This window comes from Choloepus didactylus, chromosome 6 (genome assembly GCF_015220235.1).
Source record: "Choloepus didactylus isolate mChoDid1 chromosome 6, mChoDid1.pri, whole genome shotgun sequence".
Taxonomy (NCBI): domain Eukaryota; kingdom Metazoa; phylum Chordata; class Mammalia; order Pilosa; family Megalonychidae; genus Choloepus; species Choloepus didactylus.
Window position 1 is genome coordinate 73,363,242 of NC_051312.1, and position 18,092 is coordinate 73,381,333.

The following is an 18,092-nucleotide window of genomic DNA, read 5'->3' on the forward strand; positions in this document are numbered from 1 at the left end:
CTTGGGTGTCTCCATATTGTCCTTGGCCAGCAGAACACTCCCTACAAAGACCTGATGATTCATTAATGTACAGCAACTTCATAGGGCTCCTGGAGAGACCGAGTGAGAGGTCATCTAGCCCTACTGCTCTGGTTCTGGTTGGGGCTGAGCACTACTTGCCATTTGGAACTGAAAGGAGTTAAATCTTTGTGGTGCAATACCAGACACCTTGTGTTAGATTTTAGCCTCAACAAAAATCACATGGGAGAAAAATACTGAGAAAAGTCTGTTAATTAAAACATTTCCACAAACTAGGAAAAAAACACCTTTAAAATTTGTGTAGAGACAGAAACACGGATATTCCATGGAAGCAGAATTTGAAATCCAAAGATTTCCATAGAGTTCAATTCCGTCATATTGCAGCCAAGAACCAGAGGCCAGAAAGGGGGAGTGGTTTGCCAAGGTCTTTCAGCAAATCTCTAGTGGTTGTGTTAAGCCCTGCGTCCTTTCCTCTACCCCCACTGTCTGAAAAGTATTTTAATAGGAGACACATTGCCCTCTCCGGGGTTTTCCTAGACTACCTGTGGAGGATAACGCGCCCTGAGAGAGCAGGTCAGCGCCCCTCTATCGCCCCCTCACATCGCCCCCAATTCCCACCCCCTCCTTCCACCTAGGCGCCAGACGCCCTGAATAGGCACAGCCTCAGCCGGGCGTAACGCCACGATTCCCCGCCTCCTGGAGTCTTTGGCTGAGGAGGCTGCTAGGGTGGTTCTTTCGCTAACTCCACACCTTCTGGAGCCTGGCCGGGCTCGGCCCAGCTGGGGAGTGCAGCGACCAACCCAGCCTTGCCGCTGAGGCCCAGTTCCTGGCTGCGGACTGGACCAAAGCGATCAGCCCCTTCCGGAGACCACACCCACGAGGACAGTCACCAAGAATGTTAGAAACCCGGCGGGGAGCTGTGTCCCGGAGGCGCGTGAGCAGCAGGTTAGTACCCAAGTCTCCGGGACAACTATCGACCCCCTGATTGGGGGTGGGCTTTCTGGGAAGGGGTGGCTGGGCCAGTCCCAGTCCCGCCTCCAAGCCTAGCATCTGCCCTGCTTGCGCGGACCAGGATGGGTCGCCCTCACAGCAATTCCTGGGGGTTGGGCTCACCCCGGCTTTCGGGGCCTGGCAACTGCACCGGCCCGGCATGGGTCATTGGGAGCCCCTTATGACAGCCCGAATCTGCTGGGGTCTCCCTGGGTGGAAGGAATTTCCAATCTCGTCTCGCACACTGGCGGCTTCACAAGCCCCCGCTGCTCTCGCGCCCGGGAAAGTTATCCCAGCGCCCCAAAGCTCTGCTGGGCCGAGACTGCAACCCTAGAGAGGCCCCCTCCGTTTGCGACGCCCGATACAAACCGGGCTCAGGGCCGGGACCGCGCAGCGTCCGGTCCCTTCGCACCGGGAACCGTTTCCGGGGCGGACGCTTTTTGCTGCTGACCCAGCCTGGCCCGTGACGCCAGGGCCCAGACGGAAGTGCGGGCGGAGATTCCAGAGCCGGATCCCGAGCCTGAGACTGAGCCCCAGCCGGGAGTAGATCCTGTGGGCTCCGTGCGGACGGCTGGGCCTGGCCGCGATGGCGACCCAGTGGGTAGGCTTCCTTCGCCTTGGCTCCGTGCTCAGCCTGTCCTGCCTGGCGCTTTGCATGATGCTGCTTGTGCAGCTTTCAGACGCCGCCAAGGTGAGTCCCGCCCAGCCTTGGCCTCTGACATGAGCTCCTCCCCTGCCACCTGCCTTAGGAAACTGGGTCTGTCAACCACCTCCCCACCCAGTACCTCTCCCAGCCTTGACGGCCCGACCCTAGCTTCACAGCACTGACAGCCCACCCACCCACAACGTCCCTGACTGACTGGTAGCAGTCTCGCCCTCCAGCCCTGTTTGAGAGTCACGGCCCCACCCCCATCCCCAAGCACTGACAGTGCTCCTTTCCCTCCCTCCCCAAACCCTCCAACTCCATCCAGCCCCGACAGTGCCCCACAGCCTGGGCAGAAACTCTCCTCCTTGACATTTCCCTTTTCAACCCCGGCAGCCTCCACCTTAAACATTACAACTTTTCTAACTCTGAGAACAATCTTACATTCCAGCCTTAAGCTCTGACAGCCCACCTTCTCCAACAGTCTCATAGGCCCCCCCATTCTGCAAGCAAAAATGATAGGAAGTCCCCACCTCACAGAAGGCTTCCCTCTTAGGAACTAACTTTCATCTCCACTCATCGGTGAACAGATTCCCTTCTTGTTGTGGGAACTTGCCCCTCCTGGCAGCCTCTCTTCCCAGTAGGATCCACACTCTTCTCCCAGAAGTATCTCACTAGTTTAATATCCTCAGCTAACTCCCTTCAGGACCTCTTGGCTCCTTTCCTGCCTTCTGTCTTCTTGATAATTTAATGGGCAATGAAGAAACCAAATTACAGGAGAGATGAGGTTGGGACTTCTCTCCTATTCCATATCTTGGCCCTTCTAGTCCCCTCATGCTGCTTTCCGGTTCCCCTTCCTGCCCTAGCCCCATACACATCTTCCTTGGTGAGCTAGCTGATTATTAGGAAAGACAAAAGAAATCTTCTATTAACATGAAGGGAAAAGAGAAGGGCATTTGCATTTTCTAATTGATGCTTTTATTTATAATATTTTTGAATGTAGGGGCTGGGAAAGACAGGTTACAGGGAGGCAGGTGTTGTTGATCAGGGGTTCTTTCTCATACCTTCCCTACATCTCACCAGAAACTGGTGCAGCAGTTTAAGTCCCCTGACTTTCAAAACATTGATGATATCCTCTGAATATTTCACCATTACTTTATCCAGTGTGTTGCAATCATGTATTTATTTGTCAGTATCCTTCACTTGAGTGTGTTCTAATTAAGGGCAGGAGCTGTGTCTTAGGCTTATCTGAATCTACCTCATTGAGCACAAAGTCTGACACAGAGCAAATGCTCACTAAGTAGTTGCTGAGTGAGTGAATGAATTCTCAACAGCTCTGTCAGACATACCACTATATATAGGAGTGGTAGACCTGGTCCTTTGGAAACCACTGCCTTCGCAGATAGATTCCCCTTTGCTGAGGAAGCAGCTCCTATCCTTTTTATCCAGATACCTAGTCACTTCTTCCTCTACCCCTTGAAACTTGCTTTTTTGGTAGTTGTCTTCCTCCTTGTCTACCAAGAATCAGAAGCAGAGTTTCCTGGAAAGAGTTAGACAAACTGATGTCTACTAGAATCAGGCTACTTCCTTCATGTACTTCCTTTATAGTAGTAGCTAAATGTCATCTCTCATGTAGAATCCTGGCCAATCCCTTTTTATCCATGTCAGTACCCTCCCTGCAAGGGTGGAAGGATGGTGAGTAGATTTGTGACTTGCATTATGAATGATTTTTAGCTTGATTCTTCCCCATCCTTTTGTAATCAGCATTCTTATTTACAGACACAACCATATGTCTTTCTATTGGCATTGTCATGTGATCTGTAAAAGTGGTTAAGTCACAGATCATGCATTAGGTTTTATTATTTCAAAACATTTTTATATAGTATGTGATGATTTCATATTAGCATCACCATGAAGGATTTGTGGCTTTTTGTCTTTTTGTATAGCCCTTTATTATTATCAATGCTTTTCCAACCCTATTATCTTCATTGATTGTCATGACAACAAATGAGGTAATGTGTCGTTATAATCCCTATTTTTTAATTCATTTTTATTGAGATATATTCATATACCATACAATCATCCATGGTGTACAATCGGCTGTTCACAGTACCATCTTATAGTTGTGGATTCATTACCCCAATCTGTTTTTGATCATTTTCCATACACCAGAAAGAATCAGAATCAGAATTAAAAATAAAAAAAGAACACCCAAATCACACACCCCCATCCCACCCTATTTTTCATTTGGGTTTTGTCCCCATTTTTCTATTCATCCATCCACTGGGTAAAGGGAGTGCGATCCACAGGGTTTTCACTCCTTACACTGTCACCCCTTGTAAGCTACATTGTTATACAATCGTCTTCAAGAGTCAAGGCTACTGGTTTGGAGTTTGGTAGATTCAGGTATTTACTTCTAGCTATTCCAATATATTAAAACCCAGAAAGTGTTTTCTACTTAGTGCATGAGAATGTCCACCCGAGTGACCTCTTGACTCCATTTGAAATCTCTTAGCCACTGAAACTTTATTTCGTTTCATTTCGCATTCCCCTTTTGGTCAAGAAGATATTCTCAATCCCATGATGCCGGGTCCAGATTCATCCCCAGGAGTCATATCCTGCATTGCCAGGGAGATTTACACCCCTGGGAGTCAGGTCCCATGTAGTGGGGAGGGTAGCGAGATCACCTGCCAAGGTGGCTTAGTTAGAGAGAGGGCCACATCTGAGCAACAAAGAGGCACTCAGGGGGAGACTCTTCGGCACAGTTATAAGGAGGTTTAGCCTCTCCTTGCAGCAACTAGCTTTTTAGGGGCCAGCCCCAAGACAGAGGGCTCAGCACATCAAGCTGTCAGTCCCCAATGTTTGTGAGAACATAAGCAACAATCCAGGTGAGGAAGTCCAACACCTCTGCATTCTCCCCATTTGTGGCTTTTTGAAATTTGTATCTCTCAAAGTTATTTAAAGTTTTAAGTGAATGGCTTTAGAATATTTGGCAGGGGATGCTTAGCAAAATGTATATGGTACAGGTTTTTAAAATATTGATGATAAACTGTCAACAAGCTATACCAAATTTCTATTTTGGTTACAGAATTCCGAGGACGTCCGGTGTAAATGCATCTGTCCTCCTTATAAAGATAATTCTGGGCATATTTATAATAAGAACATATCCCAGAAAGATTGGTAAGTATTCTGGATTATTGAATTTCCTGTCAGATTTCTTTCCATGATTGTCACTGTTGACCCAAAATGTTTATCCAATGTATAATTAGAGTATTTCTTTATAAGCAAAAGTGTCAAATTCCATTTCCATTTGAAAAAATAACAGTAAGGCCCTGGTTGCATGATAAAAGCCCAGAGGAATATGTCAAGACACTAAGCCCCAGGTAGGGAAAGTTTTATATGGAAATGGGGCTGCATTTGTTGGACCTAAACTACCCATAACTATCTTCCTGTGCCCTCCTAAATTTTGGTGAGAGAACTTTCTCCGTCTTTTCAGTGTAAGGTAAGCAAGTCTCATTTATTTAGATTATAATTTTTACAGCTTTGTAGGTCTTGATCATATACTGCCCAGCATGGACAGCTATGTGTAAAAGAGTCAGAGGGTTTAGGGAAGAATGGGAATGAGTCGTGGATATTAGAGTTGCGCCATTGCTATGGCATGATAGGTTATTTATATGTGTGCCAAGATACTAATCCCTTCAGCCCTTGTTGCAATCAGGCAGGCCTGTGATGATTAGGATCCTGGATGGCTAGCCACCAGCACCCTTCTCTGTTTACCCAGTGGACCTTACAAATGTTAGCTTTTTCTACATGTGTCTTGAAACAGTTGGGAAACAGATATTTTGTAGCAGGTCGGATGTGCTCTTTCCTGTGGAATTGTGATGTTTTTTGGTTTGTGATCAGAGTGGAAGACTGCTGGAATAGGCATGCAAGGAAAATAACTCCAGATACTAGGTACTCTCACATGTACCCAATTTCACAGCTAAATAGTCAGCAAAGAATTTGAAAGCAAGATTAAATTTGTTCAGTTAAGATATTGCAAGCCCTTGAGCATGTTTAGTTTGTCTGATGTTCTTCCTATGATATGTATTTTAGATTCAGTCTGATATTTGATATGTATCCTTGAGAACTTCTTGTGAAATTTCTTGTTCCACTTTAAATTGTCTCATATTACAAAGTGGTTTAGCTGTATTATAGGTTTTATATCAGAGTCACTTTATATGATATAAGGAAGTTCAAATAAATCTTTAGGTTACTTCTATAAATTTTTGAAATATAGTTGTTATCAATAATAGAATGTGATGCCTATTATTTGAATGGCAAATGATCTCCCTTTTGAAGTGTTTAGCACTAATCTTTCCACTGACTTTTAATGATTCTAGGCTCATACAGAACCATGTATCAATCATCCTTGGTTATTGGTCAAAATAAGGAAGCTTTTAAAATTAACAGTTGAAAACAAAGCTTGTTTGGGATTTTTTTCCTCTTTTCCTCTCACCTTTACTTGCTTCCTTCTTGGAGCTCAGCCTTTTGCCAGGGATAGGTTCCCAATCAGCACAAGGTTTTAACTGACTTTAGAACCGGAGGCAAATTTTAATTAACAACAATATTATGACCTTATGAGACCTTCAGTATCTAGATATATTTTTACCTTCTGTTTTCAAGGCCTCCTGTCCAGCTTTAATTCCTCATTGATTTATGCTGAACAAATTTTGGTTGGATATGCTTTAAAACTCATATTTCCTCCTCTGGGCACTAGGCGGAGATGTTGCCTAGTTCCTAAAGTGGTTGCGCTCCTTGTCTAGGTTCTGTTTATGATGATTGGTCAGCCAGAACCCACCTTTCTGCATTCTCTCCTGCCCTGTACCACTTTTGCATGGCACTAGCACCTTTGTTACTAAACTCTATTTGTATTTCAAGACAAATACTCAGTACATAGATTCCCAAGAAATTCTTTGATATTGTGGCTGAGGCATCTGAAGCTGAAACAGGAAACTAAATAGTAGATAAGCGTCATTTTTCTGAGGTTTAGAGATGAGGGGCTAGCATAACATGCAATAACCCTAGGTTCTGATCCGTTTTCAGCCACTAATTTACTCTGAAACCATGGGCAAGTGACCTTTCTGAGAGTGTTGGGCTGGATGACCTCTGATTCTGACATAGATAGCCCCTGTAATGGGATTTAGCTAACTCTGCCTGTTTTATGCCTGCATCCAGCTGGATACATGTCTGGTCTTCTGAAAGTTTGGAAGAGATACTTATATTTGTATGGTGTAAGTTGTGGGACCTTACTCTTATCTGAAATTCTACCAGTGGAGATTTATTTTTTTTATCACCATTGTTAAAATTCAATAAACCTGGTAAGGATAACTAATTGAACTTTTATTATTTATAACATTTAGGTTTCCTATCTAATGCCACAACTCAGAGAGAATGAAACATCATAAAGTAACTTTTGATAGGACAAAGGGAAGAAATCAGCCTAGAGTATTGGGTGCCTCCCAACGTGGAGTTCTTGAGGCAGCCAGAAGTACCTAAGCAAGAGAGGCCAAAGGGAAGAGAATTGCTCAGCAAGTGGTAGGAAAATATCAAATCTTTGCCTACTTTAGTTTTACTGAAGGTAATCACTGAGTAATAGACTCTTATAGTGAAGTAGAGAAATAATTTAATTAATATCAAACATTTCTGATAAAAGTTTTGATAGCCTTGCTTTTTTTGTTTTGTTTTGTTTTGTTTTTTTGTTTTTTTATTTTTTTAATCATTTTATTGAGATATATTCACATACCACGCAGTCATACAAAACAAATCGCACTTTCGATTGTTCACAGTACCATTACATAGTTGTACATTCATCACCTAAATCAATCCCTGACACCTTCCTTAGCACGCACACAAAAATAACAATAATAATAATTAGAGTGAAAAAGAGCAATTGAAGTAAAAAAGAACACTGGGTACCTTTGTCTGTTTGTTTCCTTCCCCTATTTTTCTACTCATCCATCCATAAACTAGACAAAGTGGAGTGTGGTCCTTATGGCTTTCCCAATCCCATTGTCATCCCTCATAAGCTACATTTTTATACAACTGTCTTCGAGATTCATGGGTTCTGGGTTGTAGTTTGATAGTTTCAGGTATCCACCACCAGCTACCCCAATTCTTTGGAACCTAAAAAGGGTTGTCTAAAGTGTGCATAAGAGTGCCCACCAGAGTGACCTCTCGGCTCCTTTTGGAATCTCTCTGCCACTGAAGCTTATTTCATTTCCTTTCACATCCCCCTTTTGGTCAAGAAGATGTTCTCCATCCCACGATGCCAGGTCTACATTCCTCCCCGGGAGTCATATTCCACATTGCCAGGGAGATTCACTACCCTGGGTGTCTGATCCCACGTAGAGGGGAGGGCAGTGATTTCACCTTTCAAGTTGGCTTAGCCAGACAGAGAGGGCCACATCTGAGCAACAAAGAGGCATTCGGGAGGAGGCTCTTAGGCACAACCATAGGGAGGCCTAGCCTCTCCTTTACAGCAACCGTCTTCCCAAGGGTAAAACCTATGGTAGAGGGCTCAACCCATCAAACCACCAGTCCCCTATGTCTGTGGTCATGTTAGCAACCATTGAGGTGGGGTAGGCGAATACCCCTGCATTCTCCACAGCCTTGCTTTTTTATAAGCTGTAAATAAATATCCTGGAAAATTGGGTGGGGGTGGGGATAAACAAAAACATCCAACAACAAAACGTTCAGCCCTTTATTACTTTCTTTAACTTTTTATTTTGAGGTATTTTCAAACTGACACGACAGTCACACAAATAATAAAACTCCATATAGAGAACTCCAACAAACCCCTATCTCCCTGGTTACTCAGATCCACCAGTTTTAATATTTGCCACATTTGGCATCATTCTATCTGTCTAGAATGATGTCTATCCATCTGTCTATCTAATTATCAATCCATTTTCTGAACTCTTGAGTGTAGTTTATAAATCATGCTCCTTTAACACTTAATACTTCCATACACATTTCCTAAGAATAAGGATATTCACTTATGTATCTATCTACAACACATCATTAATAGGGTAAAACTAACCTGTCTCACGACGGTCTAATCCCAGCTCACGTTCCCTATTAGTGGGTGAACAATCCAACGCTTGGTGAATTCTGCTTCACAATGATAAGGAAGAGCCGACATCGAAGTGCAGTTATCAAGTTCAAGATTTAACATTGATATAAAGCTTACAGTCTTTATTTCATTTTTTTCATGGGTCCCAATAATGCCCTGATGTGCCTTCTCTACTCTCTTGTTAGAAGCCATCCAGGAATATGTATTGTCTTTGATTGTCATTGTCCTTTTAGTTGCTATTTATTTATTTATTGTGGGAACATTTATATAGCATAAACTTTCCGTTCCCATCCCCTCCCAAGCACCCATTCAGTGGGATTAATCACATCCACCATATTGTGTTACACTCACCACCTTCCATTGCTAAAGCTTTCCCATCTCCCCAAACAAAAAACCTACACCCATATGCATTAACTCCCCATTCTCCCTGGCAACCTATACTCTTAATTTCTGTCTCTATGAGCTTGTATATTTTCCAATATTTTCTTTGTAGTTACCATGGAGCTTAAATTTAACATCCTAAATCTGTAAGAATTTCATTTGTTTTGATGCCAAGTAAATGTCAACAGTACATACAAATTATGTTCCTGTGCTACTCTGTCCCGCACCTTTATGTAGGTTGTGTGTCTAATTACATGATTATACATCATGAGTCTAAAACGACTGATTTCTCAATACATCTTATGCATTTGCCTTTTAGATCCTATAGGAAGTAAAATATGGAGTTACAGACGAAAAATACAATAGTACTGGCATTTATATTTATCCATGTTGTTATTCTCATTGGAGATCTTTGTCTTTATACGGTTTAAAATCTGTTGCCTATTGTTCTTTCCTTTCAACCTGCAGAACTCCCTTTAGCCTCTCTTATAGGCCTGCCTAGAGGTGACAAACCCCCTCAGCTTTTGTTTATCTGGGAATCTCTTAATCTCTCCCTCATTTTTTGAAAGACAGTTTTGCTGGATATAGAATTCTTGTTTGGAATTTTTATTTTGCTTTTAGCACTTTAAATAGGTCATCCCACTGCTTTCTTGCTTACATAGTTGTTTCGGTTTGCTAAAGCTGCCAAAATGCTGCATAACAGAAATGGATTGGCTTTATAAAGGGGATTGCGTTGCTTTCAGCTTCTGATTCTGGTGGCTTTGTCTTTAAGCATCTCTAGGTTCTCACTTAGCTTCTCCAGAGCAAACTCTGGGCTTCATTTCTTAGCTTAGCATTTCCAAATGTCTTTCTGTCTGCATCTCCAAGCTCTGGGTCTGTGTCAGCTCTGAGCTCTCTCTCTCTCCCTCAGCTCTCTACTACAGTAAACTAATTAAGTAAACTAATTAAGACCCACCTTGAATGGGCAGGGTCACATCTCCATGGAAACAACCTAATCAAAAGATCCCATCCACAATAGGTCTGCCCCTACAAGAGTGGATTAAAAGAACATAGTCTTTTATGGGTTACATAACAGATTGAAACCAGCACAGTGGTGTCTGATGAGAAACAGGCATTTAATCTTATTGAGGCCACCTGTATGTGACATGTTGCATGTCTCTGGCAGCTTTCAGAATTCTTTTTTTATCTTTGGCATTTAACAGGTTGATTATAACATGTTGTGGTGTGGTTCTAATTGGGTTTATTTTGTTTGGAGTTCATTGAGCATCTTGAATGTGTATATTCATGTCTTTTGATAAATTTGGGAAGTTTTCAGCTATTATTTCCTTGAATATTCTCTGTGCCTCTTTCTCTCCTTCTCCTCCTTCTGGATCTTCCACAATGTGTGTACTGGTGTGCTTGATGGTATTCCACAGATTCTCCAGGCTCTATTCATTTTTCTTCATTTTTCCCTTTTTCTATTTCTCAGATTGAATAATTTAAATTCTTATTTTTAAGTTCTTTGATTCTTCTGCCAGCTCCAATCTGCTGTTGAACCCCTCTAGGGAATTTTAAATTTATTACTGTGGTCTTCAGCTCTATTGGTTCCTTTTCATAATTTCCATCTCTGTGTTGATATTCTCTGTGTTTTCATCTATTGCTTTCCTGATTTCTTTTAGTTCTCTGTCCATGTTTTCCTTTAGCTCTTTGAGTATATTTAGGACCATTTTTTTTTTAAGACTTTGGTATTTTCCAGGTCTTGTCCTCCTCATTGATGATTTCTAATGCTTTAACTTTCTCCTTTGCCTGGGCCATTGCTTCTGTTTCTTTGTATGTTTTGTAACCTTTTGTTAAACCTGGATATTTTGATATTTTAATGTATTATTACTGAAATTTAGACTCTTTGGTGTACTTGAATCCAGCTAGTGTTATGGCAGAGCTTTCTTTGAATGCCAAGAGCTAAAAAAAAAAGGATAAAAGCATCTTTCCCAGTCTTTGCAGAATGACCCGTGTGTGTGCTCTCCTTGAAGGCTTGTGCATGCAATGGGTTCTCTGTGAATAGCTCCAGGCCAAAGCCTAGAATTCTTCTTGATCCTTTCTGCACATGCATCTTGCTTGGGCATGTGCAAGTAGCCCTAGAAATTCCTCTGTTTACACGAACATGAATGTCCCCTCTTCCCTAGGAAACAGTTTCTTAGCTGTCCTGAGCCTGCACTGCATGTCCTACAGCCTGCAGTCCTTTGCCCTAGGCAAGTTCCCCATATGGGATTTTTCAGATACATTTCTGTTAACAGTAGCACCTTGACCACTACTACTTTATGTGGCTTTATGGTTTCCTAGATGGTTAAATCTTACCAAAGTGTTAATATTGAGAGAGGAAATGATTTCACTTTGCTTTACTGATTCTTTGTTCCTTATATTCTTTCATTGGGTAAGTTCACTTATTCTGGATTTCAGGAAATCCAGACAGGACAATCCAGCCAGGTTTATTTTATCTTTGTTTCTTCAGCGATTGCCTCCATGTTGTGGATCCCATGCCTGTGCGGGGGCCTGATGTAGAAGCATACTGTCTGCGCTGTGAATGCAAGTATGAGGAAAGAAGCTCTGTTACAATCAAGGTAAAAAAAAAAAAAAAGAAAAATCATCTTTTCTGCTTCTGGAGTAGTGGTTCCTGGTGGTCTTAGGCAAGACAGGAATTTGGGGGCATTTGAGTTCTATTTTAATGACCTAAACTAGTGTCCTTCCCTGCCCCTCCCCCCCTCCTCCCCCACCCCCTCCTCCCTCCACCCCACCACCCTCCTCCATTCTCCTATCCCCATCCCAAAAGAAACAATGGGCCTGCTTTCTGCCAACCTCACTGAGATGTTTTGTGGATTAATTAGGATACATTAGATATTTTTATGAAATGGCACAAAAATGCCCTATGGTAATTTGCCTATCCCAGAAAGGTATCCCAGCTTCTCTGTGGGCCTTGTATGCCAAAGGCTAGTGAGAATGGACATTTGGATTATTTCCAGTTTTTTGCTATTATGAATAATGTTATAAATATCTGTGTACATGTCTTTTGTGTGGATGTATGTTTTCCTTTCTCTTGGGTAGAATACTTTAGAGTGATAAGGTTATGTTCATCTTTTGAAGAGACTGCCAAATTGTTTTCCGAAGTGGTTGTGCTGTTTTACATTCCCACCAGAAATGTAAGGGTCCAGTTTCTCCATGTCCTTGCTAATACTTCTTATTGTCTCTCATATTGTAGCCATTCTAGGGGGTGTATCACTCTGTATTGTTTGAAAGCACATTCATTAAGATCTCAAGAAAATCATTGGCCTAAAAAGTATTTTCATATATCTAAACAGACCTAAAAGAGGATCACCTGGATTACATTTTCTGTTAGAATTCCTTTAAATTGTTTTGACAGTGGTGCTACTGAATCTAGGACACGATCCAGCTGAAAAAAGAAAACTGCTATGCCAGCAGTGATAACAAGTGATTAGCAGTGGATGAAGATGGAGGATGGGAGTTTTGAAGACTTGAAAAGAATTCCAAAGACAGAATGGTTTCTTTCCTTTTTCTCCTTAACTAATACTTTGGTGAAGAGTTGAGTTTTTTTCTTGTGTTGGAATCTGGATTGTATAGAAATCCTGAGGGTTCGCAGATAGATAAGTCTTCACTGTGGCTTTCCTGTTGTTATGCAAAATTCTGATATCTTGATAATTTATTTTCACTTTTCTTCAGGTTACCATTATAATTTATCTCTCCATTTTGGGTCTTCTACTTTTATACATGGTATATCTTACTCTGGTTGAGCCCATCCTGAAGAGACACCTCTTTGGACACTCACAGCTAATACAGAGTGATGATGACATTGGGGTAAGTTCTCAGCCTGCCTAAGCTGCTCATGGCCAGTCTCTATCGTCATCTGATACACAGTGCAAGTGGAAAGTAGTCACATGTAGATGTTCACATGCTGGAGCAGATCCTCAAGTAGAGAAGCTAAAAACAGTAATAATTTTAATATATATCTCTTTCTAAGGAAATTACTTTGTCCCAGAAGCCATAAATGTTGTGGTTTAAACTGATGACACTTGGTAAGCGTGCTATACAACTTACCAAGGACACATTTGTCATTGCCTTTCCCTGTTTACATTGAGAATAGTGTCTGAGATAGTGTCTCCTTCAAGCTCCTTCCTGAAACACCTTCCTGTCAGGAGCACCAAATATTTTAGAAGGGAACTAGGAAGTCCTTGACATTATTTTCTAATGAAGTGCAATTTGATAATCTGCTAATGTTTTATGTTTCCTTTCTTTCTCCTACTTAATTGAAAAACAACAACAACCAAAAAAACCTATTATCTGGAGAAAAATACAACCATCAGTGCAGATTCTCTTCCTGTCTTTAAAATACATTTATATTTCTACATATAGTTGGTATAATCTGTGTCTAAATTGTTTCATGGTCTTCTTTTTATTTTAACATTATTGCATACAAAAATGTCTAGAAATTGACATCTACAAATTTGTTATTCAGTATAGCTGAGAGAATTATATGGTTTGTTTTATGATTCTCCCGTTTTGGCTTTCTAAATTTTCCACTATTTCGTCACTATATATTGTACAATTATCTTATACAAGTTACTTTTGGATTATTTTATTGGCCTATTTTCCTTAAAGTGGTTATAATTCAGTAGCATTTCAAGAGTCAATTCCAAAACCAACTGTGGTCAAAAATCCTTTAAATCTGGAATGGTTTAAGGACCTGTTGGTAAAAGATGATAAAGGGGATCCTGGCTGGATGGCTTGAGCTACAACTACAGACAGAGCCTGATTTTTGATCAACATATTATTTGATGAATATCAATTATGCACCCACAACTTATTTGGGCAAGATTTCGATTTTGTTTTGACAAGAACGTTCATGGACACACCTTCATTTGTCTCTTTTTTCCCTTCCTTCTTTTATTCATCCAGCATACAATGAGTAACTTTTTTCTATCAGGTACTGTCATAGGTAATAGGAATAAAGAGACTGCTAAAACAGAACCAGGTGTAAAGGAAATGAGTAACAATAGTGTGCTTTCACCTTCTGTTTATTTATTTGTTAATTATTTTCGTTTTTTTAAAATAGAGAAGTGGTAGGCTTACAGGAGAATCATACGGAAGCTTGAGTTCCCATGTATGCCCCCTCACACGCAATTTTCCCTATTACTAACATTTTGCATTAGTAGAGTAACTTAATTATAATTGAGGAAACAATATTATTCTAATTACACTATTAACCATAGTCCATAATTTACATTAGGGTTCACTGTGTTGCACAGTCCTATGATTTAAAAAAAAAAAAAAAACTTATGCTAGTAACATATATACAACCTAAAATTTCCCCCTTTTAACCACTTCCAAATATAATTCATTTGTGTTAAGTACATTCACAATGTTCTGCTGCCATCACCACCATCCATTACCAAAGCTTTTCCATCACCCCAAATAGAAACTGTGCCCCAATTAAGCATTAACTCCCTATTCCTAACTCCCACCCACCACCCCCACCCAGGACCCTGGTAACTTGTATTCTACTTTCTGAGTCTATAAATTTGCTTATTCTAATTATTTCATACCAGTGAGATCATACAATATTTGTCTTTTTGTGTGTGGCTTATTTCACTCAACACAATGTCTTCAAGGCTCAAACATGTTGCATATATCAGAACTTCCTTTACATGCTGAATAATATTCCATTGTATGTATACACCACATTTTGTTCACTCCTTCATCTGTTGAGGATACTTGGGTTGCTCCCATCTTCTGGTAATTGTGAATAATGCCTCTATGAACATTGGTATGCAAATACTTGTCCAAGTTCTTGCTTTCAATTATTTTGGGTATATACTTAGAAGTGGGATTGCTGAGTTGTACGGTAATTCCATACTTAACTTTCTGAGGAACTGCCAAACTCTCTTCCACAGAGGCTGCACTATTTTACATTGCCACCAACAATGAGTGAGTTCCTATTTTTCCATATCCTCTCCAACACTTGTAATTTTCCATTTTTTAAATTGTAGACATTCTAGTGGATGTACAATGGTATCTCATTGTGGTTTTGATTTATATTTCCCTGATGGCTAGTGATGTTGAGCGTCTTTTCATGTGTTTAATGGCCATTTGTGTATTTTCTTTGGAGAAATGTCTGTTCAGGTCTTTTGCCCATTTTTGAATTGGGTTGTCTTTTTGTTGTTCAGTTGTAGAATTTCTTTATATATTCTGGATATTAAACCCTTATTGGAAATGTGGTTTTCAAATATTTTCTCCCATTGTGTAAGTTGTCCTTTTACTTTCATGATGAAGTCCTTTGATGTACAGAGGTTTTAAATTTTGATGAAATCCTATTTATCTATTTTTTCTTTTCTTTCTTGTTCTTTTGGAGTAAAGTCTAAGAAACCTTTGCCTAACTCAAAATCCTGAAGATGCTTTCCTGTGTTTTATTCTAGGAATTTTATGGTTTTTTGTTTTTGTATTTAAGTTTTGATCCATTTTAAGTTAATTTTTGTATATGTTGTGAATTAGAGTTCTATCTTATTCATTTGCATATAGATATCCAGTTTGCCCAGCACCAGTTGTTGAAGAAACTATTCTTTCCCCATTAAGTTGACACCCTTGTCAAAAAATTAGTTGGCCTTACATAGATATGCGGGTTTATTTCTCAATTCTCAATTCAATTTCATTGGTTTATGTGTCTGTCCTTGTGCCAGTACCATGCTGTTTTGATTACCGTAGCTTAGTAATAAGTTTTAAAATCAGGAAGTATGAGTCCTCCAACTTCATTCTTCTTTGAGATGGCTTTGGTTATTCAAGGCCCCTGATCCTTACATATAAATTTGATGATTGGCTTTTCCATTTCTACAAAGAAGGCTGTTGGAATTTTAAGCAGAACTGTGTTGAATCTGTAAATTCCGTTGGGTAGAGTTGATATCTTAACAACATTTAGTCTTCCAATCTGTGAGCACTGTGTTTATTTAGGTTGTCTTTGATTTTTTTTCAGCAATTTTTTGTCATTTTCTATGTACAAGTCCTTTACATCCTTGATTAAATTTATTCCTAGATATTTGATCCTTTTAATTGTTATTTTAAATGGAACTTTTCTTTATATCCTCTTTAGATTGCTCATTACTCATATATAGAAACACTACTGATTTTTGCATGTTGATCTTGTATCGTACCACATTGCCAAATTCATTTATTAGCCCTAGTAACTTTCTTGTGGATTTTTCAGTATTTTCTATATGTATGATCATGTCATCTTCAAGTAGAGAAAGTCTTGCTTCTTCCTTTCCAATTTGTATGCCTTTTATTTCTTTTTCTTGCCTAATTACTCTGGCTAGAACTTCTAGTACTATGTGGAATAACAGTGGTGATAGTGGGCATCCTTGTCTTATTCTTGATCTTAGAGAGAAAGCTTTCAGTCTTCCACTGTTAAGTATGATGTGAACTGTGCATTCTTCATATATGCTGTATTAGTTTAAAAAAAAAAAAGACCATAAATGGATTGTCTTAACAACAGGAATTTATTTGGTTCATGGATTTAGAGGCTAGAAGGCTTGCTTCCTCCTGGGGTCAGTATCTTCTGGTTGGCCAGCAATATTTGTGATTCCTTGGCTTTTCTGTCACATGGCAATGTATATGGCTTCGTCTTCTCCTTTCTCTTCCAGGTTTCATTGGCTTTCAGCTTCTGACTGCTCCCTGTGGCTTCTTTCTTTCTGTGAACAGTTTCCTTTGCCTATAAGTAGTTCAGCCTTATTGGATTAAGGGCCACCGTCATTCAGTTTGGGCACACCTTAACTAATAACATCTTCAGAGGTCCTATTTACAAATGAGTTCACACCTAGAGGCCCAAGGGTTGGGATTTGAGCATGACTTTTATGGGGGGCATGATTCAATTCTCAAAATATGCCGTTTATCATGTTGAGATAGTTTCCTTCTATTACTATTTTTCTAAGTGTTTTCATCAAGAAGGGGCACTGTATTTTGTCAGATTTCTTTCTTACGTCAATTGAGATTATCATGTGTTTTTTCCTTTGTCCTAATAATATGGTGTGTTACCTTAATTGATTTTCTTATGTTGTACCACCCTTGCATAATGGGAAGAATCCCATTTGATCATGGTGTGTAATTTTTAATGTGGTTTTTTTTTTTTTTTTGAGCATTTTTGAATCTATATGCATAAGGCATATTGGTCTGTAATTTTCTTTTCCTGTGATATCTATCTGACTTTGGTATTAAGGTGATGTTGGCTTCATAGAATGAGTTAGGAAGTGTTCTCCTTCAATTTTTTGGAAGAGTTGAAGCAGGATTGGTGTTAATTCTCCTTGGAGTGTTTGGTAAAATTCACCAGTGAAGCAATCTGGTCCTGGCCTTTTCTTTGCTGGGAAGTTTTTGATTAGTGTGTAAATCTCTTGATATTAGTTTGTTGAGATCTTCTATTTCTTCTTGGTTCAGTGAAGGTTGTTTGTTTCTAGGAATTTGTCCATTTCATTAGGTTATCTAATTTGTTGATATACAGTTGTTCATTATATCCTATTTTCTGAGCATTTGAGAGCAGGTTGCATACATCATAAATCCTTGAACACACATTACTTCCATGTACTTTCCTAAGAACAAGGATATTCACTTATGTAACTAACTTATGTAACCACCTAACCTAAGTGCAGTTATTCAAGTTCAAGAAATTTCAAGTTGATATAAAGCTTACATTCTATATTCTATTTTTTTTTCTTATGTCTAAATAATGTCCTTTTGAGGCTTTTCTCCTCCATTCTTAGATCCCATACCGGTATCATGTATTGCATTTAATTGTCATTATCTCTTTAGTTTCCCTTTCTTTCTTTCTTTTTTTAATTGTGGAAACAGATATACAACATAAATCATCCCATCCCCAAACCTTCCCAATCATACCATTCATTGGGATTAATCACATTC

The 18,092-nt window shown here is 39.9% G+C and overlaps 1 protein-coding gene across 2 annotated transcripts in view; it reads left to right on the forward strand.

Moving 5' to 3' along the window:
* The first annotated feature begins 736 nt into the window (after nucleotides 1-736).
* Nucleotides 737-18,092, forward strand: part of TMEM9B (TMEM9 domain family member B) — a 35,203-nt gene continuing 17,847 nt past the window's right edge. Inside the window, exons 1-4 of one of the 2 annotated variants that reach the window (XM_037840655.1) lie at nucleotides 737-963; nucleotides 4,740-4,831; nucleotides 11,635-11,743; nucleotides 12,858-12,992. In XM_037840655.1, the coding sequence (XP_037696583.1) occupies nucleotides 11,660-11,743; nucleotides 12,858-12,992 (219 nt within the window). In that variant the 5' untranslated portion in view covers nucleotides 737-963; nucleotides 4,740-4,831; nucleotides 11,635-11,659. Of the gene's footprint in view, nucleotides 964-1,594; nucleotides 1,700-4,739; nucleotides 4,832-11,634; nucleotides 11,744-12,857; nucleotides 12,993-18,092 lie in introns of those variants that run through there. The other variant, XM_037840654.1, reaches the window with a different exon arrangement.